Source organism: Microchirus variegatus (assembly GCF_963457635.1).
Source record: "Microchirus variegatus genome assembly, chromosome: 21".
NCBI classification, from domain to species: domain Eukaryota; kingdom Metazoa; phylum Chordata; class Actinopteri; order Pleuronectiformes; family Soleidae; genus Microchirus; species Microchirus variegatus.
In genome coordinates, this window is record NC_139822.1 from 1894519 (window position 1) to 1915867 (window position 21349).

Below are 21349 nucleotides of genomic sequence, written 5' to 3' on the forward strand. Positions count from 1 at the left end.
GTTTCTCTAAATAGTCGGGAGCAAAAAGGTGGAATCAACTCCATATTACTGAGTTGTATGTCAAAAGCTGTTCACCTGACCCAAAACCTGAATAAAGTGACAGTTTGGTTGACACCATGCTTATTAAAGCTCCAAATGTTCATTTTATTGACAATTAATCTTTTGAATGTTTTCACAATTGAACAGTCAGTTTAATCAGAAAATGTTGTAAATAAAAGTAAAAGAAATAAAAGTGCTAAGTAGAACCATATAAGGTTCTCCGGCTTGTCCTCATAGGAGAACCCTTTTTGGTTGCAGGTAGAACCTTTTATAACAGTTCCACCTGGAACCCTTAGTGTTACCAAGAACCCCTTTAAAACCCTTTATTCAGGAAAGGGGTTTTAAAGGGTTCTTCAAAATCGTTCTTACTGGAACCATTAGTGTTACCAAGAACACTTGAAAAAGCAGATTCAGAAGCAAATGGTTCCAGGTAGATCCTCAGCCCTTGTGGAAGGACCCTTTTTTGGAACCCTTATTTTTAAAAGTGTAGTTGTGGTCCTTTTTTTTTACAGTATAGCGCATGATGTCATTTTTATAAATGAATTTCCCATTGAGAGGAAAATAGAATATAAATCATGGCACATAATGAGTGGACACCAGTCTGATTGACAGCTGGTATCGTCCAATAGGAGCCTGGTTTTGGGTGATTTCAGCCTGTGACCCATTTTGATGTTATACATTGTTTTCTATAGCTGTTTCTGTGATGAATAACAGTGATTTTTTTTTTTTTTTTTTGCCACACATAATTTTTGTGAAAAGTGAACGACCGTGTCTGTGCAGCAGCTGCAGAGAAATTAAGCCTTTGATTTGCAGTCATATTACATAGCCACATGTGCAGTTTTGATTTAATCTTCATTGTGTTTGTCGCCAAACATTTTTTTTTATTTTTTTTTTTAACCACACTCTTTGTATCCTTTTATTTTCACTGTTGCTTCTCGTTTACCTGATTGTACTTTGTCCATGAGATGAGTTGGATATGTCTCTCCTTCCCCCAGAAAACCTGCATGCATTGCATAAAAGAATCGAGTGGGCACTGTCTCTGCCCCCAAACCAGATTTAGGAGCTCAGAAAAATCAACACAGAGAGACAGTTTTAGGCTGCAGTGCACTAATGTTTGTGTATCTGCATTTGGCTTCAGGTGCTTGCATATACTGTATGGGTATGTATGAGTGTGTGTGTGCCTGCCTGCCTGCTGATGTGTGTCTGCATGCAAGTGCCTGTGTGGGTGTACAGTTTGTGTGTGTGTCCCTTCTCCCTGGTCTGTAGAGGTGTTTTATAGTCTTTGAAAATCTTGCTTTGCAATAATGCTTTTCAAGGTTTTGTGAACATCTTGTCACAGTAAGAAATCATCAGTCTGATTGAATAAATTCACCACTAACACTGCAGTCAGGAGAAGTCCGCCGGAACAGACACTTCAACTTAGCAGCTCACACCCACTTCCTACCTCCTCCTCCTCCTCCTCGTTGCCTTGAACACGTCTGCATTGCATTTTGACTTTTGTGTTGTTGCTTTTGTTTTTTGTTTTTTACAAACACACTCTTCTCCATATATCATTATTGTTTATTTTGCAAAATAACTGAATAATAAACTCAGTACAGGTCACTAGTCCATCACAAGGCCAATATATAGAGACAACCAACCATTCACACTCACACTCATACCTGCATGTATCTAATTAACCGCTGCATGTTTTTGGACTGTGGGAGGAAAAGGAAACCCAGAGAAAACATGCAATATATGCAACATGTAAACTCCAGAGCAGATATTACACCGGATTGGAGAAAATCCTCAAATCCAGCTCTTTTGCTCCAAAAGCAGTTTAACCACTAGGAATCTCATTAAAATATTAAAGGGACAAGCAGAGAAAATAGGTTACTAGAAAATGAAGAATACAAAAAAGAAGTGTGAAAAAGGTGAAACTAAATCATCTTTAACTTAATTGATTAAATTAATATTAATTATTTAATAATTATTATATATTTTTATTATTAATTATTATTATTATCTTAAAATGTGATGCATGTGTGATCGTTATGTGCAGAGAACTGAGAGGTTGAACACATCACTGTCACAGCTTCACAGTGTGTGACATAAGCTAATTTCAGTTGAAACAGCTAAATGAAAATCCTCCACAAATAGTATAGGGAATCAGGTCAGTCAGGACATATGTGTTTTATTGTAAGGTGTGAACGCAGTAATCTGTAGTAGCAAAGTTATGTGTTTTCTAGTTTCTTGATTTATGCCACCTGTATTTATTTTGAGTGGGTGATGAATAAGGATAAAAGAGCAGAATTTTGCACTATTATACCAGGATACAGAGGTTACTGACAACTTTTGCTGTCAACAGTTCTACTTATCCTAGCCTTATCTTTCACTTGGATAAGAAACCATGTCTGCCCTCTTTCTATCCTGCCTCTCTCTGCTCTCATGCTGTCACTGCACTGTCATACACACACACACACACACACACTTGAGCCAAACCACACACAAACAAACAGAGCTTTGTCACCATGTTACCTGAGTCACGCCGGCTAATCCCTGTGCTTGATGAAGTCACAGGCAGCCCCCTGTCACCGCACTAGCACACGTGTGTTTTTGTTTACATGTGTCGCACGTACATCGTCTAGTGTAAATATGTCATACAGTAGGTCACGCTGCTCATAGGGCTTGTCTTAGGCAGCATGTCTGCATGATGACTGCAGAATGTGTGTGTGTGTGTGTGTGTGGGTAGTGTTGAGAGCTATGTCACCAATGGAGACAGAAGCGCGGACACTTCAGGTTGCCACTTGTGTCTAGATTCTGAGCCCACCCACGGAAAGCTCAATTTAAAGCAGTTTGATTCTCATACGGGAAGTTTTCATACATAAAAAAATAAAAAACTGCAACACAATGAAGTGTGCAGAAAGTGCAGGGATTTGAGCACGGAAGTCACTCTGCATGTATCTAAACGTGGCCGAGAATCTGCTGTAGGCAGGAAAAAATAAAGTGCTGAGTGTCAGCTGCCTTTCATTAAAGTACTCACATTTTTAGAATTAAACCTCTGTCTTGAGCCCCTTAATCAGGTGACCGCGAACAGAACCGTTTTATATGCAAAAGCTGGCAATCTCTGCATGTCTGAAACTATCCACATGACACTGTAATTAAATTTACCAGGGTCTTTGAATGCATCTTGTCAGCCACTCTTATTAGCTCAACACACTGTGAACCTTTCAGTGCTTTCACTTGCTCTCATGCCCTGGAGTTTAGAATAATCAAATATTCCATGAATAATCCCATCAAATGTTCGAATTTACTTAAAATTCTCATCCCTAAGCATAGAGAGCTGTTGCTGGTGTTGGAGTAGTGATCATTCCACTGAGAGGATCTGTAGTGATCATTCCACTGAGAGGATCTGTAGTGATCATTCCACTGAGAGGATATGTATGCATAAAAGTGGAATAGAAGCACCTGCTCTCTCTCTGATCTGTCCATTGATTGATCAAAGCCTCCCGCGATACTGCAGATTTTGTTGTGAATATGGCCGTAACTGTTCTGTTTTCTTGCCAAAGATAATTTTAAAATCATGGTGCTAGTCACCATTTACTGTTCATAAGCTACACTGTGTTTTGGTGCACTCTTGCATCATATTCCCCTATTACAGACGTGCAGTGAAAATTACCTTTGAAGGGGACATATTATGCAAAATTTAATCATTTAAATCCAAAGTGTGAAAAAAGATGACTCAATGTTTGATAAAACACGCGATGTTGACTTCCGCACTCATTGTGATGTCACAATGCGCCAAAATTCCTGGAATTGTTGTCTCGCGGAGCTCCGCTTTGTCCGTAAAAAAACATGTGAGAGTGCTGGCGAGGGCAACAGTATCCGAAAACTGGAAGTCTGCGAAGTCCTCGAAAAGTTCTATTCTTGGCTCCACAGTGCAGCACAGAGTCCTACACAAACTTCCAGCCTCAGAGGATTTAATCTGTCCATTGGATACATGTTATATATTGCACCTGTGAGAGAGGGAGAATCCTGTTCCTGAAGACTTGTGTACTCTTAAACATCATTAAAAAAATCATGGATCATGGAGACTATAATGCAGAGAAACATCTGACAGCAACACAAAACAAACCAACCTCTCCACTGAGCCGTCAATACCAATGTGGCTGAAAAACAAAATCTATCCTTACAAACGAAGGCTTGTTATCTACAAAAGTACCACAAAAAAGCAGAAAAAAGCATGAAGGAGCAGTTATTTACCGTGGTGAACCACTGAGCGAGGGGGACTGCCATCATCTCCCTTGAGAGTACATCGGATTTTTTTCCAAGTGTCTGTTGTGGTGTGACAAAACAGCCTAACCACAGTCTTGCAATGCCATGACAGCCTTAGTTATGAGGCTGTAAACAGAGCCAAGAGGAGACAGTTCTGCCTCAGATCACTGGATTTACACCATACTGAATGGGTTATTGTGGAATTATTGATCAATAGTGCTTCATGTGAAAGGCTTAAAGGTAAACTTGGCAAATTTCTATGTTTCAAGTTCATGTTATGAATCTGGAAAAACAAATGTGTACTGAATTTGTATCATTGTTATGTATCAGGGCAGTGGTTATGCAAGTTGTTTAATATTTGCACACCTGAATTTACATTTTTTTTTTTTTGTTATTTGTCATCTCAAAAACCTATTGTATCTTTTATTCATTCTCCTTGTCAGCTTGACCTTGAAACGAGCTGTGATGTCTCAAATGTTTGACTCTCATTGTTGACACATCAGTGCAATTTTTAGAGTCTGCTGCAATGAAACATGGCAAAGTGTGAAAAAAGATGACTCACTCATGTTTTAGTGGTACAGGAGATAAAACGAGCGACGTTGACTTCCGCACTCATTGGGATGTTACAATGCGCTAAATTCCTGGAATTGTTGTCTCGCAGAGCTCAAGGCCTTTTTTTGGCTTAACCTGTACAATTTGTCGAATAATCCAGAGCAACAAAAGCACACACGCAGAATTGTTGAACAAAAAAAATCCCACAATGAGCATCTAGTCTGGTCAAAGGGGGCCAGTCAAGAGAAAGAGAAAGAAATTGAGAAAAAAACATTTGTTCACTAGGGGTTGGCAATATGAGTTTAACATTGTGTATTAATAGTAGTAATATTCCATCATGACATCGCAATAACGATATTCATGATGGTATTTCACAGAATTTCATGCTTTGATTTGGAATGATACAAGATAGTTATGATACACAATACATTCTATTAATAACAAAAATGTGTGGCCTATTTCACACGCTGTCAACAATGTGACCTATCATTTGAGTAAAAGACAAGAATCTGTATGTGCACAGTTATATATACAAGAACATTTCCACACAGAAGAACACAGATCGTGTCTGATGTGTGCATTTGATGAGTTTGAAAATGAATGACTTTCTCTTTTACTGCACTGTTTATATAACAAATCGCCTTTTTCAGTAAACTGCCCTCTATTTGTGCTGATTTCCTTTGGTTGGCTGACTGAAAAACTTTCAGGAAATTTCATTTGTTGTAAACACAAGAGTGATAGTTTGGCACTTACATGAATGACAATAAAAAAAATAATATAAATCTTAAATAAAATAAAATATTAAGGGCAAATACTGTCCCAATTCTAAGGGTATTTTTCCATGTTCATATCTGAAAGCAGCTAAGTGAAAATATTGTTTTATCTCTTAATTTTTCTGTTTTGCAGCTTTTGTCATTGCGTTGTTTTTATATATTGGGTTAATTACATTTTTATTAGCTTGAAAGGGTCTATAAAAGTTTAGCCTAAAATGCCCTGAGTGATTTTCTTGTTTTAATGATGCCTGTAAGGCCAATTGCACTCTCTCTACAGGATTTATTTTAGCAATCTGTTTGCTCCTTGTTTTTTTTTTGTTTTTTTGTTTTTTTCATTTTCATTTTGTGGAATATAAATTAATGGATAGTTCATTGTCCTCCCACAGCACAAAGGTCCTAGGTCTGCATCCACTGAAGGACAGGATGTTAGCCTGTGTGACCTGACTGGAATATTTTGGGCTGTAGACCAGTTATAGGCAGTGTAAGAACTTGTCAGATAGGTTTTTGGATGTTGAAAGGCCTTTTGTTTGCTTGTAGCACAAGCACCCAGTGTCTAATCAGTCTTCCTTCAAATTAGTGTTTCAGAGGCAAACACGCTGAAATGTAAAGTGCATCACATTTGTTCACATGCCTGCCATCCACACAAATGAATGACGAACGCGCTGACATCCACTTTGTGCCTCTGTCCGCATTTCCATCTGAATGATATGGAGCTATTCTTAGATCTGTGGGAGGATAGAGGGGCATCGTTTAGATTTTCAAAGGCTTCTCTCCTCGTTGCTGTAAGCTATTTTCAATCGACCGTATCCCAGCGCACAGCAAAATTCATGGGATAATGCTGATTGCGTCGCACGAAGCTGTACCGTAGATGATGGCTGTGGAGTTTATTGGTAAACTGTTTTGACAAATCAAAATGGCTTCATGCTGGATTGCATTTGAATTGAATGTATTGAGCACTAACACAGTGCTGGTGTTATACAGTCTGATGGCAGTGGGGATGAATGACCAGCGGAAATGCTCCGTTCTACACTGTGGGCACAGAAGTCAGCTGCTGAAAGAGCAGTTTTTGTGTATGGGTGAGGGGTGTGTCCAATTCACTAAGATCCTCCTCTCACCCAATTCCGCAGTGAAGTCCAGAGGGCGGTCCAGGACAGAGCTGGCTCTCCTAAACAGCTTATCCAGCCTCCTCCTGTCCCATTCAGCACATCCACTGCTCCATCAAACTATGGCATAGAACACTATAGACACCACCATAGTGTCATAAAAATGCCCTGCATGCACCAAAGGAGTAATGGTAGCTCAGTGGTAGAGTGAGACATTTTACAACTTTAAAGGACTCATATTATATCCTATTTCTATAAGTTAAACTAGTTCCCTGATGTCTGTGACATGCTTTGGTCAAAATACCATAAGGATGAAGCACCACAGCAGTTCAATCACCCTGCCAAAACAGGGACAGGAAATGACATCAGCCAGAGAGGCTGCTGGGAACTAACGGCAGTTAGCATTTGGAAATTTGCAGGCTAGAGATAGCAGGCACATTGCCATCATATATAGCATGTATCCACTGGACAGATAAATCCTCTGAGGCTGGACGTTTGTGTAGGACTCTGTGCTGCACCGTGGAGCCAAGACTAGAACTTTTTGCGGACATCCGGTTTTCGGATACTGTTGGCCTCGCCAGCACTCTCGTGTGTTTTACGGACAAAGCGGAGCTCCGCGAGAATTTATCCAGGAATTTAGCGCATTGTGACGTCCCAGTGAGCGCGGAGGTCAACATTGCGTGTTTTATCTCCTGTACTTAGACTGAGGAGGACCACAAAAACATGAGTGAGTCATCTTTTTTCACACTTTGCCGACTTGTAGGCCCTCCAGGGTCCCAAATATAAGGATTTAAATTATTTAAAACTTGATTTTGCATAATATGGGACCTTTAAGTTTGTGCGTCCTCAGTTTCGCTAGTCTACATGCCGATGTGACCTTGGGCAAGACACTTAACCCCACATTGCTCCTGAGGGCTGTGTGAATGGGTATGACAGCTGAGTAAGTGTGAGTGTATGGGTATGAATGGGTGAATGGCAACACTGTAGTGTAAAGCAGCTATGAGTGGTCATCAAGACTAGAAAACCATTTACCATTTACTTAGTCTCCACAGCAGGGGATGACTTTGAACCTTCCTTTCCAGGACATCTGTATTTATGGTTTAGTCCAGTTTAGACACTGTAAATTGACCGTAGCTGTGAGTGTGAGAGTGAATGGTTGGTTGTCTCTAGTACTGTTTGTCTCCCTGTGATAGACTGCCGAACTGTCCAGGGTGTACCCCGCCTATCGCCCTATGTCAGCTGAGATTAGTGTCCATACTTTGATTGATTCATTGATTTGTTTATTTAAGTTTGTCAATAATGCCTCGCCCATAAAGGCTTATAAGATTATACAATGTAGACTAATGATCAGTAAAAATAATCCTCTTTTATAGCTTGAAAACACCAGTGTTGTGTGGATGACAGATGTATCCAGAGTAAAATATTTGCATTTTTAAACACAAAACTGAATAGAACACAGTGGCTGGGTAAATGTTGTTTTTCTTATTCAGCCACTTTTGACCATAACCTGACCCCTGTTGCAACATAATTATTCCTGTAAACCTTTGTGGGTTTTTGTTGATGACAGTAAAAAAAATGTCAGGAGGTGCTCCACCTTCTTTCTTAATACTCCCACAAGTCATTGTGTATTTCTCTGGACTGTTGCTGGTCAAAATGACCAAATGTGGAAACTATTTTCTAACACCAAGAGACAAAAAATGAGTTCTTTGAGACTGTGGTTGGATGATCACTTTATCTGAAAACATTTCAAATCATAAAATAATTTCAAAATTGTTAGGAAAAGCAAAAATGCAATGCAAACAAGCAATCATTAGTGAAAGTGTGTTGGTCAGAGGTATGAATATATGAAAAAGAAAATCAATTCTAGTCCATTGCTCAACACGTCATGTTTTACTGTTTCCATACATAACCAATTTTAGATTGTAGGTTTTATGATCAAATAAAGAACACGCCTCGGGGGCCTGTATCTCAACATATGTGTTCTTTGACATTTGGAATAATCAAACAGGAAGTATACTATTTACATCCATCATGCACGCTTCACCTGGTAAACACCCCATCATCCACTCAAGAATTATTTCTAAAATGACACAATCGCGTGTCTAGATGTCCCGAGACTGCATCGTTATAATGAAGAATGAAATAAAAATAGAAAGCAGCCACAGAAATCTTCTTCCGTGTGTCTTAAAAGGAGCATTAAAAGGCCAATAAGCGGTTCTTTAAGACCTTTAACCTGTCCTCAGGGTATTCCCAGTGTTTTTCCCCCAGATCAGTGAAAAAAAATGAGGGAGTGACTACTGTGGTTGGTTAGTCATCGGGGAACTGCAGCAGCATGATTAAACAAGCATGTACTAATCACTAATGGAGCTGTGCTGCAGGACTGAATCAGGACGTCATATGCATTTGAAAAAAAAAAAAAAAACTAAAGGAGTATAAAATGATACCAGAGGCATAAGTCACGCCTTCATTTTTGAAATTCCACAACTTCAGTACACAGCAGCGAGGGCTGGGTGATATCACAGTAACACTAAATATGGAATTTCCTTCAGTATCAGTGCAACAAAAGTTCAATCCATATTAATATAATGCTTATTCTTTGCCAAAACACACTTTGAGGGACATATAATCACTGTGATGTTTGCTGGCCATCAAGACGTTTAAAAAACACACTTAACTGGTTTCTTCAACTTCCACTTCCACAAAAGCAACCTTTAAAGGTCCAGTGTGTAATATTTAGCAGGGTTTGTTGGCAGAAAACTGAATATACAAACCATATGTACAGTATGTTTGTATCGTAAGTGTATAATCATTTTAAAATAGAAATAGTTTGGTGTCCAAAGCTTTAAAATAGAACCTTATTATGTACTTTAGGCAACGGTCTTGTTTTATGGAGGCCACCACCTTGCGCTGCCATGTTTCTACAGTAGCCCAGATAGGACAAATCAGGCAGAACATGTGTTTTGTATTTTGAAATTGAAGCTTATTACTGAAACAAAGGAGAATACTATCCTTCTTAATATACAAAGAACACCAATGTTGTGAGTTCACCATTAGACGTCACTTCCTCTTACGCTCTGCACTTTAAGTTGCACGACATATATAGCAATGCTTGTCTATATCAAGTGATTTGACCATGTTAAACATGATAATCTTAATAATTGTTTGACATTTTACCCATCAGTTTATATTCATTGAAAACTTGATTGGAGTAGGAAATGTTGAAAAACTTTTCAATCAATTTATTACTTGTTTGGTCCATAAAATGTCAAAAAAGAGAGTTCATAATGTTGATCAATATTTCCCAAACCCTCCCAATGACGGTGTGTCCACAAAACAAAATATATTAAATTACAGAGGAGCATTTTTAACATTTAAAAAAAAAAAAAAATAGTAATCAACTAATAATTATTAGCTACAACCCTGTCCATCTACAACACAGCAAAAACCCAGTTGACAAAAGCAGTAGTTTAATATTACATATGACTGATAACTTAAGGGCTAACTATTGTCTTTTCTTTCCCCATTCTCCCACAGTGCTCTTGGAGGCTCATCTGCACTTCATATCCCAGCATTCCCTAGTGGTGGCTGCCTAATTGACTACGTCCCTCAAGTGTGTCAGTTACTCACCAACAAGGTAAGTGTTGTCAGATGATAACAGTGTGGTTAAATGTAAGCAGGGTGTTCAGTGCTCTTATTAGTAATCTCAGAATATTCTGATTTAATCTTAATCCAGAACACCGGCAGAGTTGTTGTCTGAAACATACTTTTCAGGCCATCGTCATTTGCAATCTCAAGCACGATTCGCCCGGTATGTTCACAAATGGGCAGGTGCCAAATTACCGCTCCGTGGCCCGGTAGTTGGGGACCTAGGGATAAAAAAAACAGCAATGGTTTGCATTTGTTTCCATTATTTTGTATTTTAATGTATTCCTTGCTTCTCATACGCAGTATGTGAGGTGTATGAATCAATTATTCCATGTTTGTAATCCTCTGTGCAGCAAAGCATGCATCCACTGATGGATGGATGGATGGATGAATATGTGTGGTAATATGTTTATGTGTGTTCTGGCATCTGCCTTTGTGGGCGTACTGGCCGACCTCCATCGGCTGTCTGAGCTCTCCCTGTCCTCCGCAGGCTGACAGGTAGATATGAATTGTAGACACAACCTGATGCCATATCCCTCAGGAGAAATACCCCTCCCCCGCAGTCACTATGCACACACACACACTCGCTGCACATGCATACCCTCCATCTCTCCCTCTTCTCCTGGACTCTGACCAGTACATTCTGTCTGGAACACGATGACCTTCATCTTGCTGGTTGTCCAGTAATGACTCCGCTTTTCTGAGAGCTAGCATGTGGATAGCACTAAGTAGGACTGTTTGTCGTCATAACTGTTTGCCAAAATGGTCTGACTGTACAGATGTGTCCGCAGTCGGCGTGTTTTGCGTGTGTCGAGTGATGGAGGGCAAAATGAGCAGCTCGAGTGGATCACAGCTCTACTCGAACTGCTGTAACATTTAATAAGGTTTCACCGTGAGGGAAAAAAAAGAAACATTCACCAATGACGAAACATTTTCAGAACTGTACTACTACTCCTGAAAAGCTTCAACGCACGTCCTTCATCACTCCCACATTGATTTCAATCAGCATTGTAACTGTAGCTGCTGTTCCAAAATATGGTTTTTCAAATTCAGAATAAATGAGAAAAATATTTAGCTAGATGGATTCTGTTTATTTTGTTTTTAGACTAAGTAAATAGCCGAATAGAGTATGTGGTGATGCTAAGGTAGAGTTTAGATTCTCTGTCCGAGCCCGACCCGGGCCTGATATTTCCCGTCATTATCCTCGGGCCGAGCCAGGTCAGGCTCTTGATCAAGCATTTGTGTTTTTTCTCCCTCGTCGTGTTCGCGTGGTATGTTATAGCACGTCGTGTTGTGTGAAGGTGTAAAAACCTGCGTCCGTGAACGCATCATTTGAAAACCAGGAAGCGTGTCGTCATTAGCAACATATGCGTTCATGGAAGCGGATCTCAGCGACTCTGTTATGGTTGTAAATTGCAAAGCTCCCGCTGTGGGGAGGACGTGTACGTACGTGAATGGCTCACGTATTAAAAAATTGACAGGTTTAAACCGGGCTTGGGCTCGTAATTACACTTAATGTGTCGGGCCGGGCTCGGACACAACGTGCACGCCGGGCTCGATTTTTTTGGTCCCGATCTAAGCTCTATGCTGAGGTAACGGGACAGACACCAAAATGAGGCACTGCAACTGAAGCTATGATCCAAAGCAGCAAGTGAGAGAAGCAACATGTGAAAACACATTTTGTATGAGACTCTATATATATACAGTTTAAAGCGGACCTAGACCGGAAGTTCCAATTAACGCTGTTTTTTAGTGTGTATCTGCGTCATTACCTTGTTTGAGAAGCCCTGAAGGTTCTAAACAAACAGTTCAGCCATTGCTGAGAACACTGTGTTTTATTGAAATCTCGGGCTCAGCGAGATCTCTGAAAAAATCTGGTCCGGTTACGTAAACAGCAGTTCTCCTGAAGAGCAGATCCTCCTTCTCCGGGCTCTAGTCTGGGCACATCCGGTTGCGTACATTGAACCGCAGAAGAAGAATAACGTCCGTTGTGGAGGTGTTTCACGAGCGACAGTGCCAATCACAACACAGTCTGTTTTCTGGGTGTGAGAGATGAGTTTTTTGACCATAAAAACAAGTTAATTTATGTAAGTAGACCTCCATAACTAACATATATGTGCAACAGGACCACTCTATGTGAGCTTTAAGATATATATCATGTATGGAGGATATAATCTATTGTGTTTCACATGGTAATAAAGGGAGGTGCCCAATCTACAGTTATCATTACCACTGTTTCAGACTGAAGCAGTCATTGCACTGTGTATAATTAATGCCCTCATTAAACAATTAAAAAAAAATGTTACTCATCACTTTTACTTTTTCAGTAATTAGAAAAATTAAGCTGAAATAACGATTGTCATTGTAAACTTTAGAATTAGCATTTGACAGGAATTATTCAGTAATAGATATATAGATTTTTTATCTATGGCAGCCCATGGCTGAGTGGAAGAAGAATGTCAAAAGGAGGAGTTTCACTAATTGGTTTGTGTGGAAATAAAACTGATCAGAGACAATGATTTGAGTCATCAGAACAGGAATACAGAAGCAGAAGTAAGGCCACTAGGCTTTATATTGTTGGACAGAGTATTTAAAATCCAGACCGTCCACCCTGAATCTGGACGTGTGTCCATCCTAGTAGGAGCAGGTGCAGTGACTCACGAGTGAGTAGGAGACCGCAGTTAAAGGCACTGAGAGTTTTTATGTTGACACTGTGTTTCTGGAGGAGTTGAGCTAACTGTGGCTCATGTGTGTCATGGAGCCATATTTTTAGACACGCCTAAAACATTTTGAAAAGGCCACTGGAGCTCCGTACCTCCATAATTCTTCACACATGATGCAACTTCAAACATATATAGTGTGTGAAGGAATGCTGCGTTTGCGTTTCATCATCTTCAGTCGGGTCCGATCAGTCATTTCCTCCCAATTGTTTTTGATGGCGCGTTTGTTTTGACACAACTATGCAGCCGCATACCTCGGCTGTGACTGTGACTGTGACTGTGACTGCTGGGTGAGGGCAGCACCTGGCATCTGTGCGGAATTACTCACAGAAATCAGCCTGTTAAGATAATAGGCCCCATGAGAATCTGTGTGATATACACACTAGTGATTAAATGACACCAGACAAGGAATTCAGCCAATGTGGATTGAGTGTTGTAGTTTTTAGCATACAGGTCATCAGTGATGATTTAAAAAAGAAAAAAGAAAAAATTGAAGTTGTATGACAGGTTGCTCTCTGACTTCCATCCACCACTTCCCTCCTAATCGGCTCAACGCTTCACTTACATGTGTGAAACACATTTCGCTTTTCACGAGGCTGTAAAATTAAGATAATTATTTATAAATCCTTTTCATCCTGATAATTCAGAGAATATTTCTTTTCAAGATCACGTCACTATTGTTGCCTTTGTACATGCCTTTCAATAAAAGAAAGAAAAGTGTTGCTTTTTAGATGCCAACGCTCCACATTTGTCAGATGTGAGTTAAAAGGTGAACTAGGTCTGCATAATTAATTGCTAAATAATCAAAATCGCAATATGACAAATGGAATATCCAAATCAAAAGACACAACTATTATTTGAGTAAGATTTCAAAGAAAATGTGCCAAAACAGCACTATAATACAATTCTGTTGGTCCAAAAAACTTGCAGTTCAGAGGAGAAAATGTGGTTTTGTTTGTGTGTAACAATTTCATTTAAAGGTCCCATATTGTGCAAATTCAACTTTTTATCATTTAAATCCTTATATTTGAGACTCTGGAGGCCCTACCAGTCACGAAAGTGACCATTGAAAAAAGATGACTCACTCATGTTTTTGTGGTCCTCCTCAGTCTAAGTACAGGAGATAAAACACGCGACTGTTGACTTCCGCACTCATTGGGACGTCACAAAGCGCTAAATTCCTGGAATTGTTGTCTACCAGAGCTCCAATTTGTCCGTAAAACACGGGAGAGTGCTGGCTAGGGCAACGACTTCCGAAAACCGGAACTCCACGAAAAGTTCTATTCTTGGCTCCACAGTGCAGCACAGAGTCCTTTAATCCTTATATTTGGGACTCTGGAGGTCCTATCAGTCGGCAAAGTGAAAACCTGAAGTCTGCGAAGTCCGAGCAGAGTTCTATAAAAGTTATATTCTCGGCTCCACAGTGCAGCACAGAGTTCTACACAAACTTCCAGCCTCACAAATCTGTCCAGTGGATACATGTTATATATAACGGCAATGTGCCTGCTAGAGCCTGCAAATTATCACCTTTACAAATGCTGGAGGACACAGAGACAAACTGGCAGGTAAATGGATGGACAGACAGATATAAGGCTATAGTTCTATTGATAAAATGTAATAATTGTCATTGAAAATTGGTCATTACATACTGTCTTCCATGTCTCCAAATTGTTTTTAAAAGATATCATGTGATTTTGTTTGATATGAAGGTTCTCTTCAGATCCTCATGAGACACAGATCTTTTCAAATTAATTGATGAATAGATATCAGACCAGTCACTCTTTATATTTATGAAAGCCGGGGGTGGTGTGAATGAATGCGTATGTGACAGCTCGAGAGGAGAGATTTCTTAATCACGCAGCAGGAAGCACTCTCAGCTCTATTGCATCACAGTCTCCACAGACACTTGCACCAACACAATAAATGGGTACATGGGCAAGCGAGGGAGGGATTAATGGGTATGGACAGGTTTGAATACCTGCATAGCAACATCACCTGTCTTGCATCACTCAAACCTCCAGGCAGCCAATAGGAGGCCTTGGTTTTGAGACACAGGGACAGAGAGGGGGGTGGGAAAGCCTTGCCCAGTATGGGTGTGAACGTTCAGTCATCCACACTTCCCTTGAAGCAGGAACACTCACTGTCAGTGTAACTCAATAAACAGCGTATTGAATGTGTGGCCTTGTTGATTTGCAGGACAATGAACTGCCATCTCCGCTGTTCAGTGTCAACCGAACTCAACGGGAGGCTGAGTCATAGTGTGCGTCTGCGCTCAGCAGCTCTTACAGAGACGAGACCTGTCAAACGCACACAAGTGTGTGAATCAATGAGGAGCGCTTTATCCAACGGACAGGTTTTTGAAGTAACCACGAGCATGCAGTAGCAGTAGAAAAATCAAAATACTATCTTCAGCTCTATATCCATGGCTCTGGTCAGACCTGCTATTAAAGTGATAGACCAGCTGACCACTGACTTTTCAGAGAACAGCCTGAGGCGGCTTCACACTGGATATGTGTGCTGTGCGTGACTGCAGCAGCAGTGATCTGCTGTGTCACACCCAGCTCTGCAGTTCACACTGGTTGCATGTCTCCTCCTCAGAGCTTCTGCTTCATTTTACATAAGAATATCCATAAAATACCTGTACTCTTTATGATGAAGCTGCACATCTGCTGGTGCTGCACATTAATACAACTTAAAACTAGAAAAGCATTCGGGGAGCGCAGACCTCCACCAAGGCAGCTCAGTGCCTACAAAATACACCCTGCTGGAGCGCCTGGGTCACGGATCATGGCCAAAATTTAATCACTTGTTCTTGGTCCCATTGCGGACATTTCCTGAAAATTTCATCCAAATCCATCTGTGACTTTTCAAGTTATGTTGGTCGCTAACAGACAGACAGACAAACAAACTCCGGCGAAAACATGTACAATTAAATTAGATCAACAGTTCTTCCACGTCAGAGAATGAAAGAAGCTGTGTTGTTGTTGTTTCCTTTATACACACACACACTATCGCGAGATCTCGCAAACTCGCGTCCGTTCAGGATTACCGCGCGATCTTCCGTGAATACCGCTGGCTCCCAAGGCACTGCTGCGCTGCCGTAACGCGGCCCGGTGGGGATTGACGCTGGGTAGAGGACGGAGCAAATCCGCGCCGCTGAAGTTCCGCTGCTGTAACGCGCCTGGTGTAATTCCGCCTTAAGACTCCGCGAACAAAATCCACACCTGCCGAAAGTCTATGATATCCTAAGAATATATTCACCACTCACCCTTTTTCTGTTTGAAACAAATGTTTGTAAAGCACACCAGTCTATAGAGTTCAAATGTTGTGACTTACCACCGATTTACCTCGATGACACAAACAAGGCAACAGTAGACCAGCAGCTCCTGTGTCCCCAGGAGCTAAAACACGCTGGTTTTCTCTATTTACTTTGGTGTAAGGAGAGGGAACAGTTTGTAAAATTCAGTTTCCAGTCAGAGAAAGCCTATCTAACTGCAAGATGAAGCAGCACGATACTTATATAGTCTGAACAGGTGTAGACTTAATAACAAAGTTAGTGCTGACAATACTTGTGAACCTCTGGCGAAAGTCTACAGGCTTTTTGCTAATAATCAGCCCTGGGCTTAGGTCACACAGCACCATTGTAAAGACTGAACAACCAATCAACGTCATGGTTGACATGCTAACTGCAGGCTGTCTCACCTGCCCACGATACTCAGCAGTCAAGCAATCCCAGAGCTTTAGATAATCATTAATCACACCTGCCTTAAGACACTGAAGATAGAGGGGGAGGGGGATTTTGAATATGTCTCCACCTGTCGAAATCACCTCTCACTGTGTTTTCTGTGTTTTTCATGTGATCTTGAAAACTTGTTGCCTCATAGCGAGTATTACAGCACGGGGCCTTGTTGGAACTGATTGGATACCAACCACTGCAGACGAGTAGCACTTGCTTTGGGCTGTTAGCGTCAGTGTAGACACTACAAAGATGTAGAGATGTCCAACCTTAAATCAAACACAACACTGTTCTTCCTCCTTCTTATTGTAAATGCACAAGGTCGCCAAACATTCACGTAGCTTCAAGCACTTGAGCAAAACATTCAAGCAGCAAGTCTCCATGTAAAACTGAAGAGTGAAATGATGAAAACTGTGTTAAAATAATAACAGCTTGAGCAGACAGTCTTTTGTCATTTAGATGAGACCTACTTTGTGGTAGAGACTTTTAAGATACGTGTATTTGGTTGTCAAGCGGTGAGCTAAAAAAGCTTTTTGTGGCATTCAAATTCACCACTTTTAAAGTGAAAGCAACCATGAAAAACTTCTTAACCTCTCTTAATTCTCTCTCTGCTAGACACATCATGGTTTACAGTGTGCGCAGTTTCAGTCAGGAAGCCTCCCGGTATAATGTGCACAGTAGCGAGGGTGGCCATTTCCATGGCACCAAAAAGGAGGCTACATGGGGACATATTATGCAAAATCAACTTTTTAATCATTTAAATCCTTATATTTGGGACTCTGGAGGTCCTATCAGTCGGCAAAGTGAAAACCTGAAGTCTGCGAAGTCCGAGCAGAGTTCTATAAAAGTTCTATTCTTGGCTCCACAGTGCAGCACAGAGTTCTACACAAACTTCCAGCCTCAGAGGATTTATCTGTCTAGTGGATACATGTTATATATGACGGCAATGTGCCTGCTAGAGCCTGCAAATGATCACTTTTCCAAATGCTAACTGCTGTTAGCTCCCACTAGCCTCTGTGGCTGATGTCATTTCCTGTCCCTTAAGTTTCGTTTTACTTATTTTTAAGGTGGACCTAAAGAGATACTACTAAACAGAGTGTTCTGAACAGGGCTGTTTTGGCAGAGTGATTGAACTGCTGTGGTGCTTCATCCTTATGGTATTTTGACCAAAGCATGTCACAGACATGTTCATTAGGACACCAGGGAACTAGTTTAACTTGGAGAAATAGGGTATAATATGTCTCCTTTAAGATATATAAGGATGTATGCATAACAGAACGACTGAGATCTGAGAGTTTTGCTAGAATGCAAAGTGCAAATTAAACAAATAAATAACGCTGCATCATATCAGGTACATGCATGGTCTTCTGTGATACTTCTGCAATAAGGTTATTGCAGACATTATATCAAGTGTCTGTTGTTTTTACGTTCTAGCATTTCTGTCACATTAGCCGCAGCCGTCAAACAGCAGCAGCAGCAGCTCCGCCTCTTCTGTGTGTAGCCAACACATTAAAGCCTTGTTTACCTTTTTAGCCATTGATCTATCAAACATAAAGCAATTTGAGGAGTGCCTTCATTCAAATGACCACATCTTCTTCAAATATTATCTGATCTATTGTGTTAGACGTCGTTGGAAAGCTTACAGATTACACTTTGGGAATATGTAAATAACTCACAATTTCCCTTGACCTTGTTGTTCCCGGTTTTGCCATGAATGGCCACATATTTGATTGACACCACTTTCACATACCAAAAACACTCTCAGTGAAAATATATATACGTGTATATACACTTATTAATTATTTTTTAAAAAACAAAAAAACATCTGAACTCACTGATGGAGGCAGCAGTATATGTGCTGATTCTCTGTATGAACTTTAGTGCAGTGAGCAGCTTAGAAAACAACACAAAGTGCCGTTTCCAGTTCGAAAAAAAAAAAAAAAACTGTCTGAGCACTCAGGCTGAGAAAAATGTTGCCTATGTTATTATCCTTTTATATGTTTTGTGTTAAAAACGCATGTTGTAACACATTTACGTGCAAGCTAAGACACATAATACTGTATGTTTTCTGGGTGTACTCTGAACTCTGTGAACTCATGGATTCACTCATGAACGCAGTCAAAGGCTTGCATTTACACTACAAAACCCATTTGTAGGTGTGTTTTCATCGTGACCTGAAATAAAACGTTTCATGCGGATTATTTGCATTTGTGAACCTCATTATCTCAGTTCCAGATCTCCTTATCTTCTCACTGTACATGTTTATTTTTCTTTGTATGCACTAACCCTCCCAATGTGTTCTCTTTAGGTGCAGTATGTTATCCTAGGTTATCACAAGAGGAGAGAGTATATCGCTGCCTTCCTCAGTCACTTTGGAATGTGAGTGGACATGTTCAGTGGCCATTCATTTGTCACTGGTGCCTCTTCTTCTTTTTTTTTCTTTTTGAAAATGAGACACACTGGCACTTTGCTGAAATGATTGTGTGGTGTGTGTTTTGCAGGGGGGTGGTGGAGTACGATGCAGAAGGGTTCACGAAGCTCACCCTTCTGCTCATGTGGAAGGACTTTTGCTTCCTAGTGCATGGTAAGAAAACGACAAAAACCGGGGTCGTATTTTCCTCAATCCTGCCTTGATCACATCCACATGTTAACCCTTGTTCCTCTCCTCCTGGTAGTGGATCTGCCGCTGTACTTCCCCAGGGACCAGCCCACAATCACTTTCCAGTCCGTGTACCACTTCACCAGCAGTGGCCAGCTGTACTCTCAAGTGCAGAAGTCTTATCCCTATAGCCCACGCTGGGACGGCAACGAGATGGCTAAGAGGGCAAAGTAAGTAGTATCTGCGGCATTAAACTTCATAGTTGTACCATTTAATCTGTATAACGGGTTTTTTTCATTGTACAGTTCTAGACTCGACTTGATAGTGATAGTACCTGGTACCTCGTGAGTTTTTTGGTACCTGCCCTGTCGCGGTTCAAAGTGAGCTGAGCCGATACTAAAATGTACTGGCCACCGATTGGTCAGAGAGTGTCGGAGTCCGATCAGTTCCGAACAGTAGAACAGTTCCAAAAAAATCCTGAAAACCAGCATTTAGCACGGACATTTCTAAAATCTCAATATTTAGCAGCGGAGACTGGTGTATTTAGCGACAGCACTGCCGAAAGCCACCGATCTTGAGCCAAATCACAACCTGTTCAGCCGCGAAGTACTGAACTAATCTTTTTCATGACCTGATTCTAATGATTCAGTTAGAGACAAAAGACGAGAGTAGCTCAGCTGAATCAAATATCTACTCAGTAGCGGAGTATCAGTATCAGATCAGTGTTAAAATTCCAGCAGTGGCTGCAAATAAGTTAGCACAGTATAAAAAAAAATCAGAGGATGTCAGTCCAGGGGGCAATTTCTAATCCTTCCTGAGGACACAGCGTGTTATTGCAGCTCAGGAATGTATTCCACACGAGTCCTCAAACCACCTCAGAATGTGCTTTATATGTGATCAGATCTAAGGATGCATTCAGGACAGATTGGGAGTGTTCAGACCTGTACTCGGCACAATAAGGGTGTTAATACCAGGTTTGACAGGCACCGGAAAATGGGCCTGACCTTATGAGTTTGTTCGATGCTTTTGAAGCAGCACGAACAATTGTCGATTGTCACATTGTGCTATTTCATTTTCTGCCCACCACCACCACCACCACCACCACCACCCACACCACCCCACTCTCTCTCTTTGTCTCCCACCCAGGGCGTACTTCAAGAGCTTCATCCCTCAGTTCCAAGAGGGAGCCTTTGCCAACGGGAAACTGTAGTGCTCTCTAGCTTAATGACGTACCTGGAGAGTTACCTGTGGGAGTGTGTGTCTGTTGTGAGTGTGCTTGTCTGCACTGTGTAACTGTATGCGAGTATGCACAGTTAAAGAGTAGAGTGAGAGTGACAGTGTGCTTATTTGCACACAGACTCTGAATTCCATATTGTTTGGCCTTGGAGGTTATTACCTTTTCAGTCCCTTCACATTATTTTTACTGTACTTAGCTGGAGAAGTGTAGTCATTCAGGCACCGTACTGGCTGCACCAATTTCTGATTATCACCATTGCTATAGAGCACTAAAAGGCCTTTATTTTGAAAACTGACAGGAACTTAATTTGACGTGTGGCCGACTGCACTGTATCTCTTGGACTTAACAGTAGATACGTGGATACGGTCTCCAACTTGTAAACATGTTTTATGAATTCATTTGGCGCGTTTTCTTCCATGTTGAACTGTACATTTGTGTGTTTTGTCAAAAATGTCTATCCAGTAAAGACGCGTTTCCTCTGACAGTGTGTGCGCACTGCTTTTGTTTCGTTTGGCTGCTGTATCGGTAGGAAAGAACAACTGGACATTTGCAAAATGACAGCATTCATTTCAGCTTCCAGTTATGCACTGAAATTCAGACCAGAGATCGTCTGGAGGAGCTGTGTGTGTTTATGTTATCTCTGGATAACGTCCATGTCAGCTCACGTGAGATCAGAGCAGGAAAAACTCTG

The 21349-nt window shown here is 40.9% G+C and overlaps 1 protein-coding gene across 1 annotated transcript in view; it reads left to right on the plus strand.

The window, feature by feature from the left end:
- babam2 (BRISC and BRCA1 A complex member 2) overlaps positions 1-20930 on the plus strand; it is an 82814-nt gene extending 61884 nt beyond the window's left edge. Inside the window, exons 8-12 of the mRNA XM_083907430.1 lie at positions 10256-10355; positions 19131-19201; positions 19324-19406; positions 19498-19651; positions 20568-20930. Coding sequence (XP_083763556.1) covers positions 10256-10355; positions 19131-19201; positions 19324-19406; positions 19498-19651; positions 20568-20631 — 472 coding nt within the window. The 3' untranslated portion in view covers positions 20632-20930. The remainder of the gene's footprint in view (positions 1-10255; positions 10356-19130; positions 19202-19323; positions 19407-19497; positions 19652-20567) is intronic.
- Positions 20931-21349: the final 419 nt, after the last annotated feature.